The 18,591-nt window shown below is 44.6% G+C and overlaps 2 protein-coding genes across 7 annotated transcripts in view; both read right to left on the bottom strand.

The window, feature by feature from the left end:
- Positions 1–18,591, bottom strand: part of LOC125769083 (uncharacterized) — a 447,410-nt gene that overhangs the window by 63,760 nt on the left and 365,059 nt on the right. The window contains exons 2-3 of one of the 6 annotated variants that reach the window (XM_049437559.1): positions 1,975–2,092; positions 934–1,031 (exon numbers count right to left, since the gene is read on the bottom strand). The gene's annotated coding sequence lies outside the window, so the exon portion shown is untranslated. Of the gene's footprint in view, positions 1–933; positions 2,093–18,591 lie in introns of all 6 variants that reach the window. The other 5 variants (XM_049437520.1, XM_049437539.1, XM_049437566.1 and 2 more) reach the window with 5 other exon arrangements.
- On the bottom strand, positions 11,395–14,803 carry LOC125769384 (uncharacterized). The gene is made up of 3 exons (XM_049438108.1): positions 14,445–14,803; positions 14,250–14,382; positions 11,395–14,150 (listed from the first exon to the last, which is right to left on the bottom strand). Exon 3 carries the CDS (start codon positions 13,698–13,700, stop codon positions 12,879–12,881), a length of 822 nt encoding a protein of 273 aa, XP_049294065.1. The 5' UTR covers positions 13,701–14,150; positions 14,250–14,382; positions 14,445–14,803; the 3' UTR covers positions 11,395–12,878.

Below are 18,591 nucleotides of genomic sequence, written 5' to 3'. Positions count from 1 at the left end.
AGCTTTCGAGTCCATGTGGAATCCTTTCGGCCTCCATGTGGAATTCTCACGGCGTCCATGTGGAAAGCAACGCGTCTGCAGCGTCCGGGTGAATCCTTACAGGTCAATGTGGAAAGCTACAAGACCGCTCGCAGCGTACGGTGTTTTGGTCGCGGTGGTCGTAGCGTAGCGTGCAAAAGCGCGTTCAGTTTTCTTCATTTATTTGTATTAAAATTATTATTTATTGTATTTACAAACGACCGATTACAATATGTTGGCCACACTTTGGGCTGATAGTTGCAAGATTTTCCCATGAGATATTTAAATTAAATAGTATTATATTTCTATTACAAAAACGAGGTATTTTTCGCTACAATTCTATGCATTCCTTTAGCTATTTCCTTGCGGCCGCCCGTAACGGCTTTGGTTTTTAGCGAATAACTAAAAAAGTTGAAGAGCTAGACGAAAATGATGTTCTACAAAGTTGTAAAGAATAACATTTCGTATCTTTCAAAGATTTTTGCAGATTTTTATACAATTGATTAACCATGTTATTTTGATTAAATATATCGGGAATTCCTTTAGCGTCACAAATTTAATTTTCAAATTCTTTCAAACATACGATTTAGATAAAAGTGTAAAGGACAGTGTTGACCTACTTATGAACAACTGTTTTGAAAAATTTAGGGCTTCTGAACAGCTTTTAAATTGATCGTTCACTGCCCCTAGTCCCATCATGCGACACCTAATCGACGCATCCTTTTATATTCATATTCTTTACCTATGTACCCGAACGCATCACTGGTACGCGAGCCGGTGTTTAGCCGGTAACCATTTCTCGGCCAAGCAATGCTTTGTGGCATGACTCAATTCTCATCAGAGGTATTCGGTTTCCCCTAGTCGAACCTACATAGCATCCTGTGTTCATTACCTGCCTGCAACAACCAGTAACACCTTCCGCATGTATAGGCGCGTAGCGACAACGAACAGTGCTAGTTACCTGTCGTCTGTCTGAATGCTCATGGGAAAAAATTAGCACGTGTAGCAGCTACCTCGTATTTCTGTGTGTTTAAAGAAATTTTCCATTAAACCACACCTTGAGGGTAGTTAAAAAGGTCCAAACAGCGTCTAATATTTTTTATCGGAACGGCCGTATGGTAGGAAACAAACCTGTCATGCAATATTTTTCCCCAAAAATATTTAAAAGCACGAAAGAATTATTTTTTGCATCATACGTGCAGTGAAATCCATTCCCATTCAGCTTCATTTATATACGGTACACAACGTACCCCCTCAACGACTGGTCGGATGGCGCAAATGTAAGCATGACTTTCTTCTACACCAATTTCTAATCCAATGTTCTCTATCATTTCAGCAAAAGCTCCAAGGAAGTTGTATGGGGAAAAAAGATTCTCTCACGCTCTCACGAGAGAGTGAATTTGAGGAACCCCCTGGCGTTTTTATTTTCTGGAATTCATTCATTTTTTTGCAGATTTTTGCAGATTTTTTTACAACTGATTAACCATGGTATTTTGATTAAATATGTCGGGGATTGCTTCAGCGTCACAAATTTAATTTTTAAATTCTTTCAAACATACGATTTGGATAAAAGTGTAAAGGACAGTGTTAACCTACTTATGAACAACTGTTTTGAAAAATTTAGGGCTTTTAAACAGCTTTTAAATTGATCGTTCACTGCCCCTAGTCCCATCGTGCGACACCTAATCGACGCATCCTTTTACATTCATATTCTTTACCTATGTTTAGCCGGTAAGCATTTCTTGGCCAAGCAATGGTTTGTGGTATGACTCAATTCTTGTCAGAGGTATTCGGTTTCCCCTAGTCGCACCTACATAGCATCCTGTGTTCATTACCTGCCTACAAGAACCAGTAACACCTTCCGCATGCATAGGCGCGTAGCGACAACGAACATTGCTAGTTACCTGTCGTCTGTCTGAACGCTCATGGGAAAAAATTAGCAGGTGTAGCAGCTACCTCGTATTACTGTGTGTTTAAAGAAATTTTCCATAAAGCCACACCTTGAGGGTAGTTAAAAAGGTCCAAACAGCGTCTAATATTTTTTATCGGAACGGCCGTATGGTAGGAAACAAACCTGTAATGCAATATTTTTCTCCAAAAATATCTAAAAGCACGAAAGAATTATTTTTTGCATCATACGTGCAGTGAAACCCATTCCCGTTCAGCTTCATTTATATACGGTACACAACGTACCCCCTCAACGGCTGGTCGGATGGCGCAAATGTAAGCATGACTTTCTTCTACACCAATTTCTAATCCAATGTTCTCTATCATTTCAGCAAAAGCTCCAAGGAAGTTGTATGGGGAAAAAAGATTCTCTCACGCTCTCACGAGAGAGTGAATTAGAGGAACCCCCCTGGCGTTTTTATTTTCTGGAATTCATTCATTTTTTTTGCTAAAATCCGGCGTAGGTCCACACGCTACGAACGCTCGCGGGCGACTGAAGCGGGCGTGGCTACGCGGGGCTTTATATACCAACCCGGTTTGAGTGTGTGCGTGTGGTCGCTAAATGTCTTCCTCCGGGACTCCGCGGTGGATTCCGAACAGACCCGTTAGGGGCCATGAGAACAAAAGAAACTCGACCGCATGAACTCGCTTTTGCATGACTGGGTTATTATACAAAAGCTTGCGAGCTTCCATGCTTGCAAGCTTGCATGCTCGTATGCAAGCGTACATACGCCCCGCCCCCTATACCCGATTCCCCCACCCCCGCGAACAATCCACGAACGAGGCTTACTAAGTTGCTAGTAAGCCTTTAATAAGCCGGCTAATAAGCCTCGATGTCGTACGACTTTTGCCAAGTGGGCCTGCAAGCTTGCAGGCTAATTTATAATAAGCGTTGGTACCCACTTGGCAAAAGTCGTACGACATCGAGGCTTATTAGCCGGCTTATTAAAGGCTTACTAGCAACTTAGTAAGCCTCGTTCGTGGATCGTTCGCTGGGGTGGGGGAATCGGGTACAGGGGCGGGGCGTATGCCGTATGTACGCTTGTATATAGCCTGCAAGCTTGCAGGCTTATTTATAATAAGCGTTGGTAGCCTAATAAGCTTCAGTGTGTCCCGTTCTTTCCTTCGCTTTTTTTTTCTTTCTCGCTTTCCCTTTCTTTCCTATTGCTGCATTCGGGACACCCTCGTCCCGAACTCACCACGACCGTGAACGAAATAATTACCAGGAAATACATACGATCCCTTTTTTTATTGCACATACGCTCATCATGCGACGAACAGGTAAAAAAACTGCCTGCGTTCTGCGAAGCGGATGGTGGGATGGGGTTCCTATGTTCGGCAGAGGTTTCTGTAAATATATAGAAGAAAAAAAAACGGAGAGACATGAGAAATCTTTACACTTTGTTTTTTTTCTTTAACTCATTTCGAGTGTTAAAATGCGTACCTCTCAAGACGTCGAATATTCAGCACTCTCTCCGATGTGATTTGTCCTGCCATCCTGCGGTTTAACTCCGGCTTCACCCTTTCCGCTTCACGGCCAAACTCTTTCCATCAGCTGATCGACTCGATGGAATTCACTACGCACAAAACACAAGGAATAGAATTAATTCACTTATCACAATCACTAGTTTTCACATTACTTACCGGAGCAAAGAATCACTTCACAAAACACGATAACGCTTGCGCACACACCTCCGCCTCCAGCAAAGGCCAAACTCATATGAATACGCCAAAGACAGGGCAAAGCAATTTTGCAGTGAAAGAAAGGAGACAGCAAAAACAATATAGTGCCACACTCCTCGACAGGCTTCAAATTGTGGAACCAAAATTGTCTAACACTTCGAGTATGGGACCGTTTAGGTGTGGGGTGGGTTGGTGACGCAGGTTGCGGTGAGGGTTTACATAGAATATGGGAGCGTGTGTGAGTGAGGTAGGGTGGTGGAGTGAGAGTTTGTCGCACGATCGCTCGAAAGTGAGGGTCAGGGGTAGCGAGAATGAAGAAATTTCCCCCCTCTCATGCCCCAATGTGCAATTCAACCACGCCTGCTAATAAATACTATTGCCGCTATGTTCTGGCCTACAGGCGAAGTGAGATAAAAAACGTGCACATACGCATATACACGGTACGCTGTCGATCCCAATTAGCCCTTTCTCCCTCTACCTCACTAACGATCATCCTGCTAAAGCGAGAATGCGTGTTAGGATCGCGCGTCGATACACACTAACACATTCAAAGACACCATGTGTGTACACAGCGTACGAGCGCCTGCACGATCCTAGGGGCGTGACCCGGGTCGATGTGGAATCCATGTGGAACGCATCGAGACTGCTCGCAGCGTACGGGCGCATGCACGATCCTGGCGGATGAATGTGGAAGCTTTCGAGTCCATGTGGAATCCTTTCGGCCTCCATGTGGAATTCTCACGGCGTCCATGTGGAAAGCAACGCGTCTGCAGCGTCCGGGTGAATCCTTACAGGTCAATGTGGAAAGCTACAAGACCGCTCGCAGCGGACGGTGTTTTGGTCGCGGTGGTCGTAGCGTAGCGTGCAAAAGCGCGTTCAGTTTTCTTCATTTATTTGTATTAAAATTATTATTTATTGTATTTACAAACGACCGATTACAATATGTTGGCCACACTTTGGGCTGATAGTTGCAAGATTTTCCCATGAGATATTTAAATTAAATAGTATTATATTTCTATTACAAAAACGAGGTATTTTTCGCTACAATTCTATGCATTCCTTTAGCTATTTCCTTGCGGCCGCCCGTAACGGCTTTTGTTTTTAGCGAATAACTAAAAAAGTTGAAGAGCTAGACGAAAATGATGTTCTACAAAGTTGTAAAGAATAACATTTCGTATCTTTCAAAGATTTTTGCAGATTTTTATACAATTGATTAACCATGTTATTTTGATTAAATATATCGGGAATTCCTTTAGCGTCACAAATTTAATTTTCAAATTCTTTCAAACATACGATTTAGATAAAAGTGTAAAGGACAGTGTTGACCTACTTATGAACAACTGTTTTGAAAAATTTAGGGCTTCTGAACAGCTTTTAAATTGATCGTTCACTGCCCCTAGTCCCATCATGCGACACCTAATCGACGCATCCTTTTATATTCATATTCTTTACCTATGTACCCGAACGCATCACTGGTACGCGAGCCGGTGTTTAGCCGGTAACCATTTCTCGGCCAAGCAATGCTTTGTGGTATGACTCAATTCTCATCAGAGGTATTCGGTTTCCCCTAGTCGAACCTACATAGCATCCTGTGTTCATTACCTGCCTGCAACAACCAGTAACACCTTCCGCATGTATAGGCGCGTAGCGACAACGAACAGTGCTAGTTACCTGTCGTCTGGCTGAATGCTCATGGGAAAAAATTAGCACGTGTAGCAGCTACCTCGTATTTCTGTGTGTTTAAAGAAATTTTCCATTAAACCACACCTTGAGGGTAGTTAAAAAGGTCCAAACAGCGTCTAATATTTTTTATCGGAACGGCCGTATGGTAGGAAACAAACCTGTCATGCAATATTTTTCCCCAAAAATATTTAAAAGCACGAAAGAATTATTTTTTGCATCATACGTGCAGTGAAATCCATTCCCATTCAGCTTCATTTATATACGGTACACAACGTACCCCCTCAACGACTGGTCGGATGGCGCAAATGTAAGCATGACTTTCTTCTACACCAATTTCTAATCCAATGTTCTCTATCATTTCAGCAAAAGCTCCAAGGAAGTTGTATGGGGAAAAAAGATTCTCTCACGCTCTCACGAGAGAGTGAATTTGAGGAACCCCCCTGGCGTTTTTATTTTCTGGAATTCATTCATTTTTTTGCTAAAATCCGGCGTAGGTCCACACGCTACGAACGCTCGCGGGCGTGGCTACGCGGGGCTTTATATCCCAGTCATGCAAAAGCGAGTTCATGCGGTCGAGTTTCTTTTGTTCTCATGGCCCCTAACGGGTCTGTTCGGAATCCACCGCGGAGTCCCGGAGGAAGACATTTAGCGACCACACGCACACACTCAAACCGGGTTGGTATATAAAGCCCCGCGTAGCCACGCCCGCTTCAGTCGCCCGCGAGCGTTCGTAGCGTGTGGACCTACGCCGGATTTTAGCAAAAAAAATGAATGAATTCCAGAAAATAAAAACGCCAGGGGGGTTCCTCTAATTCACTCTCTCGTGAGAGCGTGAGAGAATCTTTTTTCCCCATACAACTTCCTTGGAGCTTTTGCTGAAATGATAGAGAACATTGGATTAGAAATTGGTGTAGAAGAAAGTCATGCTTACATTTGCGCCATCCGACCAGCCGTTGAGGGGGTACGTTGTGTACCGTATATAAATGAAGCTGAACGGGAATGGATTTCACTGCACGTATGATGCAAAAAATAATTCTTTCGTGCTTTTAGATATTTTTGGAGAAAAATATTGCATAACAGGTTTGTTTCCTACCATACGGCCGTTCCGATAAAAAATATTAGACGCTGTTTGGACCTTTTTAACTACCCTCAAGGTGTGGCTTTATGGAAAATTTCTTTAAACACACAGTAATACGAGGTAGCTGCTACACCTGCTAATTTTTTCCCATGAGCGTTCAGACAGACGACAGGTAACTAGCAATGTTCGTTGTCGCTACGCGCCTATGCATGCGGAAGGTGTTACTGGTTCTTGTAGGCAGGTAATGAACACAGGATGCTATGTAGGTGCGACTAGGGGAAACCGAATACCTCTGACAAGAATTGAGTCATACCACAAACCATTGCTTGGCCAAGAAATGCTTACCGGCTAAACATAGGTAAAGAATATGAATGTAAAAGGATGCGTCGATTAGGTGTCGCACGATGGGACTAGGGGCAGTGAACGATCAATTTAAAAGCTGTTTAAAAGCCCTAAATTTTTCAAAACAGTTGTTCATAAGTAGGTTAACACTGTCCTTTACACTTTTATCCAAATCGTATGTTTGAAAGAATTTAAAAATTAAATTTGTGACGCTGAAGCAATCCCCGACATATTTAATCAAAATACCATGGTTAATCAGTTGTAAAAAAATCTGCAAAAATCTTTAAAAGATGCAAAATGTTATTCTTTACAACTTTGTAGAACATCATTTTCGTCTAGCTCTTCAACTTTTTTAGTTATTCGCTAAAAACCAAAGCCGTTACGGACGGCCGCGAGGAAATAGCTAAAGCAAGGCATAGAATTGTAGTGAAAAATTCCTCGTTTTTGTAATTGAAATATAATACTATTTTATTTAAATATCTCACGGGAAAATCTTGCAACTATTAGCCCAAAGTGTGGCCAACATATTGTAATCGGTGGTTTGTAAATAAATAATAATTTTAATACAAATAAATGAAGAAAGCTGAACGCGCTTTTGCACGCTACGCTACGACCATCGCGACCAAAACACCGTCCGCTGCGAGCGGTCTTGTAGCTTTCCACATTGACCCATAAGGATTCATCATTCACCCGTACGATGCGGACGCGTTGCTTTCCACATGGACTCATTCACCGGCATTAAACATTCACCCGCAAGGATCGTGCAAGCGCCCGTACACTGCGAGGGCTAGCGTTGCTTTCCACATGGACGCCGTGAGGATTCCATATGGATTCCGACAGGATTCCACATGGACTCGAAAGCTTCCATATTCATCCGCCAGGATCGTGCATGCGCCCGTACGCTGCGAGCAGTCTCGATGCGTTCCACATGGATTCCACATCGACCCGGGTCACGCCCCTAGGATCGTGCAGGCGCTCGTACGCTGTGTACACACATGGTGTCTTTGAATGTGTTAGTGTGTATCGACGCGCGATCCTAACACGCATTCTCGCTTTAGCAGGATGATCGTTAGTGAGGTAGAGGGAGAATGGGCTAATTGGGATCGACAGCGTACCGTGTATATGCGTATGTGCACGTTTTTTATCTCACTTCGCCTGTAGGCCAGAACATAGCGGCAATAGTATTTATTAGCAGGCGTGGTTGAATTGCTCATTGGGATACCAACCCGGTTTGAGTGTGTGCGTGTGGTCGCTAAATGTCTTCCTCCGGGACTCCGCGGTGGATTCCGATCAGACCCGTTAGGGACCATGAGAACAAAAGAAACTCGACCGCATGAACTCGCTTTTGCATGACTGGGCTGTGTCATTCACAATTCCTAGATGCTTCCAACCAGATGCCACCGAGGAAAAAACGGGCCTCACTTCACCACAATGGTATTCCTAGGCATCTTTTACATGGCGCTCCAGAACCAATGAATGGAACTGTTTCACCATATTTCAGGACACGGCTGCAACGTACATATGGCCAGTTCCGCGTATATCAACAGGTGGTTTTAGGGCACTACCTTCCGGAGCAAGGGAATAAAATGCATCTTAAATCAGCCACGTTCAATCATCAATGTATGAATCTTGCCGTGACTTCTTAGATTGTGCACACCGTGAACTACTCAATATGAAATCAACTGGTCACTTTTCGCGCGCGTGTCTCAAACTTGCGTAGTCTCATTCATTTTTTTTTTTAATCAATCTTTTAAAATGCTAAAATCTTATCATCATCGTTAGATCATGATGACAACTGCAGTTATACAAAACATGGGACATCTACACATATAACACATTATACAGTTTGTTTAACATACGCCGCACACCCACGCTTGAATTCCTGCAAGCTACTCGCGTTCTTAATTTCTCTTTGCAATCTGTTGTACCGTTGAACCCCCTTGAAAAACAAAGAGTTTCTAGCACTGTGAGATAGTAAGTGCGGAATTCTGGGCTCATCTGATATATCTTCAATAATCGATATATATAAGCCATGGTCTGATACACAATCCTCTACAGACATCCATTGTAGGATATCTAGCATAACAGCAGACAATGTACGTCAACTACAACATAATATTAACTTAATAATACCGTTGAAGCCTAACCATTTGCCCTTTATTGCCAAGAAACAGAATGGACGAGCAGAAATCAAAGTATGGTGATACAAGTGATTTATAGACGTGAACTTTCCCGAAAAAATCAAGATCATTCCCCAACCTACTAATCTACTTCTTTGCCACTTTGGTGATGACCCAGTCTATGTGAGCGTGGAACTTCAACTTGTCGTCTAAAATAACCCCCAAGTATTTAACCTGGCGAGTTCTCTCGATTCGTTCCGTATTGATAACGATAGATGGTGGGTTGTACAATCCACCGACAGACATTACCATGTAGCTGGTCTTTGTTATGTTCAATGCCAGTTTTTTGTACTTTAACCAACCATCTAGAGCGTTTAAATCGAGATTAAGGAGAGACTCTGCTTGTTTGATGTCTTTATGCGCGATAAACATAACAGTATCGTCAGCAAAAAAATTGATCTCGCAAGAATTTAAAACATGTTTCATGTCATTGATATACATGATAAACAAAATTGGTCCAAGAACACTTTCTTGCGGAACTCCAATGGTGTTTTCTACAGCCTCTGATTTTGAGTTTCCAAAAAACGTTCTCTGAGTTCTGTCTTTTAAATAACTTTCGGACCAATTGAGCTCCTTCCCCACAATACCAAAACGCTTTAGTGTTGTTACAAAATAACGGCCTTGATATTGTCTCGTTATATGCTCGTTTAAGATCCAAAAAGACAGCAATTATTAGCCGGAATCGCCAAGCAGTTAACAGATTTTAACAGTCGTTAAAAATTCATTTTGGATGAACCGAATTCATTTGTTAAAAATTTCTGTTAGAATTAACGACTGTTAGAACAGTTAACGACTCGACGTCAAGGCCCATAAGAGACACGGGTAAAAGTTTCGAGCAGTTGAATAAACGACTGTTAATTTGTATCGCGTACGCTCGTGACGATCGTTTATTTAACTACGTGTCAGACCCAGTCGTTAAAATTAACAAATGAATTTATTGATTATTTTCTATCCAATACAACAAATAAATGGGACGAAACGGCTATGCAAACGACATTTTCGTTGAACTTAGTTTAAAAATGTGCTTTATGTCAGAATTCTGAGGAATGTGTAAATGTAATTATAATTACAATTACATATGCGTACAAAAAAATTATGCGTGTAATCATCTATCGGCCTAACGACCCCTTAGAGTTATGCCGACCATTTCTGGCTTACTAAAATTACTTTACAACGTAGCCGTATAGTCAGTCCATGCTACGAAGGGACCGGTCCAGCTGGGATTTGATACCCGATCCTGTGATACCCGGGCTGCCCCATGCACCGGGCTGGCTGCAGTCATATGCAAACCAGTGAACCATGGTGTCGAAAGAGGTGAATTTCATAGCCTTTCTGCAGCATGGAATATGTCCCTTCTGCACCTCTATATCGTTGTCGTTTCAGTCAAATGATTAGGAGCGACTATTTCCGAAAAATACGATATAACAAGAGAGCGTAAGATTGAAATAATTTTTATTATTTTTCGCACCCATATTTCATGCTTGTACGATCCATGCGGATCCTTCATGCGCATTAGCAGTCTCGGCTGCCACGAAGAGTGGTAAAATATTCATATTCACTTTGTTGTACGCAGCTTGTAACAAGCGCGCTCACTTTGTTGACAAATAAAATAACACATAGTGGAAGTTGGGGCAAGTGTGCCACATAGGTAAGTGATCCACAAAGCATTTTTGCAGTTAAAAGTTAGGACACGCTTAAGGTGGCACGCTTGCCCCATTTCCACTATATTCATATTTGACAGTTCCAAATCTACTCGACGTAAACGATCGCTTCACAGTTAACGACTATCAGTTCATCTGTTCGCGATACAAATGGCATGCAGTTTTTAACGACTTTTGTTTAATTCTAACGACTGTTACATTTTAACGACTTTCTTTCGCGATCCCGGCTATTGTTTCCTTCTGTTCCATCAACCCTTTCCACCTCGCTAGAACAAGATTCAAGATTCAGTTTCACAAGAGTGACCCTGCCGATATCCTGACTGCTCGCGAATTAATAACTCGTGTCCATTCAGAAATTGTACCAATTGTTCTTTGACTACAATTTCAACATTTTTTTTCGAGTATATGGAGCATGTTGATGGGACGAAAGTCCTCCGCTTTGACGGCTCCGTTCACTTCAAGTATAGGTATTAGCAATGACTCCTTCCATGCTTTAGGAACATAACCGCTTTTTAGCGATTCATTAATCACCATAAGAAGATTTTCTCCTATTACATGGAAGCAGTTGTGAATTGTATGAGAATTCACATTCCCTATACCTGCAGTTTTAGTCAGGTTGAAACAAATCGTTTTTAGCTTCTCAAGTGTAATCTTCTGAAAATTGAATAGGTGCTCTAGGGTTTTATTTCTCAATAAATAATCAGGCTCGCCGACAGAATTATTTTTTCATTTCAAAAAACGAGTTCAACTTGTTACTAATGATGGAATCATCCGATTCAATCAAGTTATCAAATCTAACAATATAAAAGCCTGATTGCTCTGGTTTAATCATAATTTTAAGTACTTTCCAGAGCTCTTTGCTGTTACCTTTGTGCTTAGATATCTCATTACAAAAGTATTCCCTACGTGTTGTTTTGAGACTCCTGCTGTATATGTTCCTAAGCCTCGTATAGTCAGACCAATCGTAAGCCGAGTTTGCTCTTATAAATTGCTTGTATGCCTTGTCTCTTTTCCGGTTAGCACGTGCAAGATCCAAAGTATACCATTTACTAGTCTAAGAATCTATCCAACCAATCTTCTAAAATTTCAACAAACCTTGAGTCACTTGCACTAGGAGAATGATATAAAATCCCGTTTTTATATCCTACTAGTCTACTCCGCGAAACTGCTACACCACGAAACCAATTGCCTTCCAATGATTCATTGAAAATCACTTTAATGGCAATGTCGCTTCTAGCATACACAGCAACTCCTCCTGTGTAGCGTGAATGTGATAAACACGATACCACCCTGTAACCTTTCAGATAAAATTGTTGGAATGCTTCTTCCTCAGTCACATGAGTTTCAGAGATCAAGACCAACAAGGGTTGGACTTTTTCTACCGTCTCACGAAACATTGCATAGTTGGATGACAGGCCGGCTACATTGAAATATAAAATCTCTCCCCGTCCTAAACCAACCGTGCCGTCCTAAACCATTCCCCCTTTGCTATTAAACTGCGGACAATTATAACTATTGGCCGCGTGTTTTATGTCCAGTTTAGTATTCCTGCTGGTGTTAGCCAACACACAGTTTACACATTTTAGGATAGACGATGTGCAATCCGACGTTCTATGTTCACCACTGCATTTTGAGCGCGCTTCCTTATTTTTGCAATCGGTGCTTTTATGGTTTTATGGAACGGTTCTGGATAATTTACATTTATCAAAACCAACATTGATCTTTTCTAGTTTTCAAAAAATCCAAGAACCTTGACCTGTTTCCAGGGAACTTCCTCATCTTGGGATTTCAAAAGATCTACTAGATTTGAGTCTGAGTATTTCTCACTCATTCACTCACTCATGTGCTGCAGCTTGGCTGGATCCCGTTCCATCGCTACTCGGGCTCCTTGCCACATCTGCCTCCGGATTTTGTAGCCTGGCCCGAATATCCGTGAGGCCCCAACTGTTCTGGAAGTTGATCGCCCTGCTCCTTCTTGCTCCGCTTGACCGCTTACTCCAGTGCTGCTCTAGCTGCTGTGTACGCCGGACGCCGATCCTGTTGCTGTTCTTGCGTTCGGGCTCGCCTGAGTCTTCTCCGCATCCTGATGTAAGTGCGACGTAACTGGGAAATCTCGTTATTCCACCAGTACACCGATCGTCGTCCTCCCCGTGATATTTTTTCCAACGAGCATATGGGATACAAAATACATAATGACAGGGAAAGCTTAAGCTTAAGGTCCTCACAAAAGGTAGGAATTTCATGAAACGGCATACTGATTCTCTGGTCCTGGATGCTCGAATCTCTTCAACCAAAACGCTTTCGCTTGGCCTGTTGATAGTTTGCGAATGTAGATGATGAAGGGGTAGAGGAATCCGACAAAGGACGTGGCCTTCGTACTGAACTTGAATGCTGTTCTAATCTAGGAGATGATTTAAGTTCTAGCAATCCATTTTGCACGATAGTTCCGGTGGCAGATTTTTTCCATTGCACCACACGAACAAAGCCTTTGCAGCCATCGATGTGGTTGCTAAAAAGTTTTCGCTTTATGCGTTCCTGGCAGATTGGACATAACATATCGCAGTCATCGCGAGTAAATGCAATCGATCGTTCAAACTGCTTAATAAATGCCTCCGCGGTTGTTGCGCGGCAATCTTCCGCATCGACGTTGACTGTGTCGACTGTGATGGTAGTAGTGGTTTTTGGTACATCGGAGGTCAGATCTATCGATACTTCTGCGGGCAGGGTTGATTTGAATCGGCAACGAATTAGACTGCGCTTCGGTACCATGTACTTGACATAACAGCGATAGTATATCGATACTTCGTCGCAAACTATCTTGCTCATCTCGTATATTTTGTAAAACGTGCCTCCACCATTGTCGGCATGCGTCTTCCACCATTCGTTTTGCAATCCGGGCGAACCGTCAATCGACCGTACGATTCCATAAAAAGGATCATAGTTGTGGCAAATACCAGTGCAGCGATACCACTGATTTCTGCAGGCAAGACTCGTGTTGAATGGTTTGTGATTGAACGAAATGTTCGTTAGTAGCATTTTGTTCAAAAATGTCATAATTTTACGAAAATTTTCACCGTACCCACCCACTTGGCAAAAGTCGTACGACATTGCGGCTTATTAGCCGGCTTATTAAAGGCTTACTAGCAACTTAGTAAGCCTCGTTCGTGGATCGTTCGCGGGGGTGGGGGAATCGGGTATAGGAGGCAGGGCGTATGTACGCTTGCATACGAGCATGCAAGCTTGCAAGCATGGAAGCTCCCAAGCTTATTTATAATAAGCCTGGAAGCCAAAAAATTAGCTTTATTTTGTCCCGTTCTTTCCTTCGCTTTTTTTCTTTCTCGCTTTCCCTTTCTTTCCTATTGCTGCATTCGGGACACCCTCGTCCCAAACACACCACGACCGTGAACGAAATAATTACCAGGAAATACATACGATCTCTTTTTTTATTGCACCTACGCTCATCATGCGCAAGCGGTCGCTGGACGAACAGGTAAAAAAAACTGCCGGCGTTCTGCGAAGCGGACGGTGGGATGGGGTGCCTATGTTTGGCAGAGGTTTCTGTAAATATATAGAAGAAAAAAAAAACGGAGAGACATGAGAAATCTTTACACTTTGTTTTTTTTTTCTTTAACTCATTTCGAGTGTTAAAATGCGTACCTCTCAAGACGTCGAGTATTCAGCACTCTCTCCGATGTGATTTGTCCTGCCATCCTGCGGTTTAACTCCGGCTTCACCCTTTCCGCTTCACGGCCAAACTCTTTCCATCATCTGATCGACTCGATGGGATTCACTACGCACAAAACACATGGATTAGATTCACTTATCACAATCATTAGTTTTCACATTACTTACCGGAGCAAAGAATCACTTCACAAAACACGATAACGCTTGCGCACACCTCCGCCTCCAGCAAAGGCCAAACTCATATGAATACGCCAAAGACAGGGCAAAAGCAATTTTGCAGTGAAAGAAAGGAGACAGCGAAAAACAATATAGTGCCACACTCCTCGACAGGCTTCAAAGTGTGTAACCAAAATTGTCTAACACTTCGAGTATGGGACCGTTCAGGTGTGGGGTGGGTTGGTGACGCAGGTTGCGGTGAGGGTTTACATAGAATATAGGAGCGTGTGTGAGTGAGGTAGGGTGGTGGAGTGAGAGTTTGTCGTACGATCGCTCGAAAGTGAGGGTCAGGGGTAGCGAGAATGAAGAAATTTCCCCCCTCTCATGCGATTTCTGCCAAGTGGGCACTGTTAGGTTCTTTTACGCCCTCTATTTTCAGTAATGCGTGTATCATCTCATGCAGAATAATACTGATGATTTCGATGCGGGGATGTAGTGTAAGCAGTGACCCATTCAATGCAATGGTATATCTACCTTCGTCGTCGTTAAATGGTGCAGGAGCTACCCATGCTATCGGACCAAACAATGGTCATTTTTTGTTCTTGAAACGAGACTGGAAGTATAATGCATCGAATTTGGTGAATATAGCTGCTATGTTGTCAGTGTATGTAGCCATACCGCACTGATATGGGTATGGATCCGAAGCCTCTCGAAGGATAATATAGGCACTCCATACCCTACTCCGACTCAATACGTCCCCGTCGTACAGAATGGTAACATATCTCTCCAAATATCTGAGCTTGGGTATACGGGGAAACCCAACCCCTTGGGAAGATGGGGTATATGGCTAAATTGAGCGGAGGGGGACAGCCAGCGTCTGTTCTCCATGTTAGGGGCGGCTGGATGTCCCTTCTGTCCTGGCACCCTACGGGACTTTAAACAGCTAGGATGCGTAGGCCCTCCGACGAGACAGGGGGTTGGGGGAGAGGCCTTGCAAGCCACCCCCAATACAAATGCAACGAAAGGAAACCAAGAATTTTCGAATCGGATTAACGGATACCGACCCACGCAACTGAACAAGGACTACGATTGGAAACTCGGGACATGGAACTGCAGATCCCTCACAGCACCCGGAAGTACCCGCATTCTTTCGGACGAGGTGAGGGCCCGCGGCTTCGGTATAGTAGCACTTCAGGAGGTGCGCTGGAAAGGAGTTACGGAGCGCCCCTACCGCAGTGATTGCATGATCTACCAGAGCGGTGGTGAAAAGCATGAACTCGGTACAGCGTTCCTGGTCATAGGTGCGATGCGAAAGAGGGTAATCGGTTGGTGGCCGATCAACGAACGGATGTGCAGGTTGAGGGTTCGTGGAAGGTTCTTCAACCTGAGCATTATTAACGTGCATAGTCCGCACCTTGGAAGCACCGATGACGATAAGGAGCTATTTTATACGCAGCTGGAGAGGGAGTACGACCGCTGCCCACAACACGACGTCAAGATCGTCATCGGAGACTTTAACGCTCAGGTCGGACGGGAGGAGGCATACAAACCCATGATAGGTAGTTTCAGCGCCCACCAGCTGACAAACGACAATGGGCTCCGCCTAATAAACTTCGCCTCCTCCAAGCACATGACCATTCGCAGCACCTTCTTCCAGCATGCACCACGCTTCAGCTACACCTGGAGATCACCACAGCAGACATATTCCCAGATTGACCACGTTCTCATCGATGGAAGGCACTTCTCGGACATTATCGACGTACGTACGACTGAGACGACTGAGAAGGCAGCAGACCCGACTCTTCCAGGACAAGAAGCGCAGCTTCGAAGAGTCGGATGAGCAACTGATGCAGCAGCTATCCCAGTCGGGGGAAACTCGTAAGTTCTACAGGATGCTGAATGCGGCACGAGGCGGTTTTACTCCCATAACCGCTATGTGCCGCAACGAGGAGGGAGATATCCTGTCGGACGAGCGAGAGGTGATCGAAAGGTGGAAGTGCTACTTCGACAGGCACCTGAACGGAGCAGATGCAGGGGAGACCTCTGCAGGAAGCAGAGGAGAGCAGTATTGCGACAGCCAGCAGGATGACGAAGTGCCCCCGCCATCCTTGGACGAAGTCATCAGTGCCATCAAACAGCTGAAACGTAACAAGTCAGCTGGCAGCGATGGGCTGGTGGCAGAATTGTTCAAGATGGGCCCGGAGAGGCTTGCCGCGCATATGCATCGGCTGATCGTAAGGATTTGGGACCAGGAAGAACTACCGGACGAGTGGAAGCTGGGTGTCATACACCCAGTGTACAAAAAGGGCGACAGACTGGACTGTGCTAACTTCCGAGCCATCACAGCCCTGAATGCTGCCTACAAGATCCTGTCCCGAATACTCTTCTGCAGACTTGCGCCCCTTGCCACAGATTTCGTCGGAAGCTACCAAGCTGGATTTGTTGGAGGCAAATCGACCACCGACCAAATCTTTACTCTACGGCAGATCCTCCAGAAATGCCGAGAGCATCAGACCCCCACGCACCACCTGTTCATTGACTTTAAGGCGGCCTACGATACCATAGATCGGACCGAACTATGGAACACCATGCAGCAGTACGGATTCCCTGGGAAGCTGGTATGGCTGTTGAAGGCCACGATGGATGGGGTGCAGTGCAAGGTGAGAGTATCGAACATGCTGTCGGAATCGTTCGAATCTCACCGGGGTCTGAGGCAAGGGGACGGACTCTCCTGTTTGCTGTTTAACATCGCTCTGGAAGGTGTCATGCGAAGCGCGGGCTTCGACATCCGGGGCACGATTTTCACCCGTTCTCTCCAATTTCTCGGCTTCGCAGATGACATCGACATCATTGGACGGACATCTGCGGCGGTGTGCGACGCGTACACCCGACTGAAACGCGAGGCCGACAGAATTGGATTGAGGATCAATGCGACGAAGACAAAGTACCTGCTTGCCGGAGGCTCTGACCGTGATAGAGCTCGAATCGGAAGCAGAGTATCAGTTGACGGCGACGATCTCGAGGTGGTAGAGGAGTTCTGCTACCTTGGTACGATCGTAACTTCGGACAACAACATGAGCAGCGAAATCCGAAGGCGCATTGTTCAGGGAAATCGTGCCTACTACGGGCTCCACAAACTCCTGCGATCCAGAAGGCTCCAGCAACACACGAAATGCACGATATATCGCACACTGATACGTCCGGTAGTCCTCTACGGATACGAGTCCTGGACCCTGCTAACGGAGGATGCCAATGCACTCGCTATTTTCGAACGGCGGGTGCTAAGGACTATCTTTGGCGGTGTGTGCGAGCAGGGCGTGTGGAGAAGGAGAATGAACCACGAGCTAGCTGAGCTGTTTGGCGGTGCAGATATCCTGACGGTGGTCAAAGCCGGAAGGATACGATGGCTGGGGCACGTGATGAGGATGCCGGACTCATGCCCCACCAGGAAGGTGCTCGTCAGCGATCCGTTCGGCACGAGGCAGAGAGGAGCACAGCGAGCTCGTTGGCTGGATCAGGTGGAGTCAAACCTGTCGGAGATCGGATGCAGCCGGGGGTGGAGGACTGCAGCACTGGACCGAGTTTCCTGGAAACGGATTAGCGACCAGGCCATGTCTACGCGACGTGCTCGACCATGAGCAGGCCAGAAAAGAAGAAGAAGAAGAAGAAGAAGAAGCTGCTATGTCCGGTAGAACGTCGATAAATTTCCACCCGAAGTTGTACTCCAGATTCACATACACTTGTAGCTCATCTATGAAAAATTCGTCGTTGTTCAGATCTCTGGGCTCTGCTTTGAACAGTTTGGGTTCTACTAAGGAATTATTGTTCATAAGTCTTTCCGCCACTGACGACCATTTCCGATGCTTGTAATATTACTTCATCATCACTATCGGAGAACAGTTCCACTGTCCCGGCCTGGTACTGTAAATGAATACGCACCGCCATTTGGTGATCCCGCTCAACAGAATCGACAATCAGCACATCTTCCTCACTGGAACTTACAGGGTTTTGAATCATATAAGGGAACAGTTCAATCACTTAGGGGAATGTTGCAAATCGGTAGGGGAGTGTTGCAAGCACTCTACGGAAATTTGCAATCATATAGGGGCATCTTTCAAGCAGTGGGGAATTTTGCAATCCGTAGGGGAATTTTAGCCGG

The sequence above is a fragment of the Anopheles funestus genome, chromosome X (assembly GCF_943734845.2).
Source record: "Anopheles funestus chromosome X, idAnoFuneDA-416_04, whole genome shotgun sequence".
NCBI lineage: Eukaryota > Metazoa > Arthropoda > Insecta > Diptera > Culicidae > Anopheles > Anopheles funestus.
The sequence above is the reverse complement of the archived record's forward strand: the minus strand, read 5'-3'. Positions and strand labels throughout refer to the sequence as shown.

Bases quoted from the DNA above. Each gene is read 5' to 3' on its own strand.
- LOC125769384 (XM_049438108.1), bottom strand. From the start codon at position 13,700: ATGTCGTACGACTTTTGCCAAGTGGGTGGGTACGGTGAAAATTTTCGT.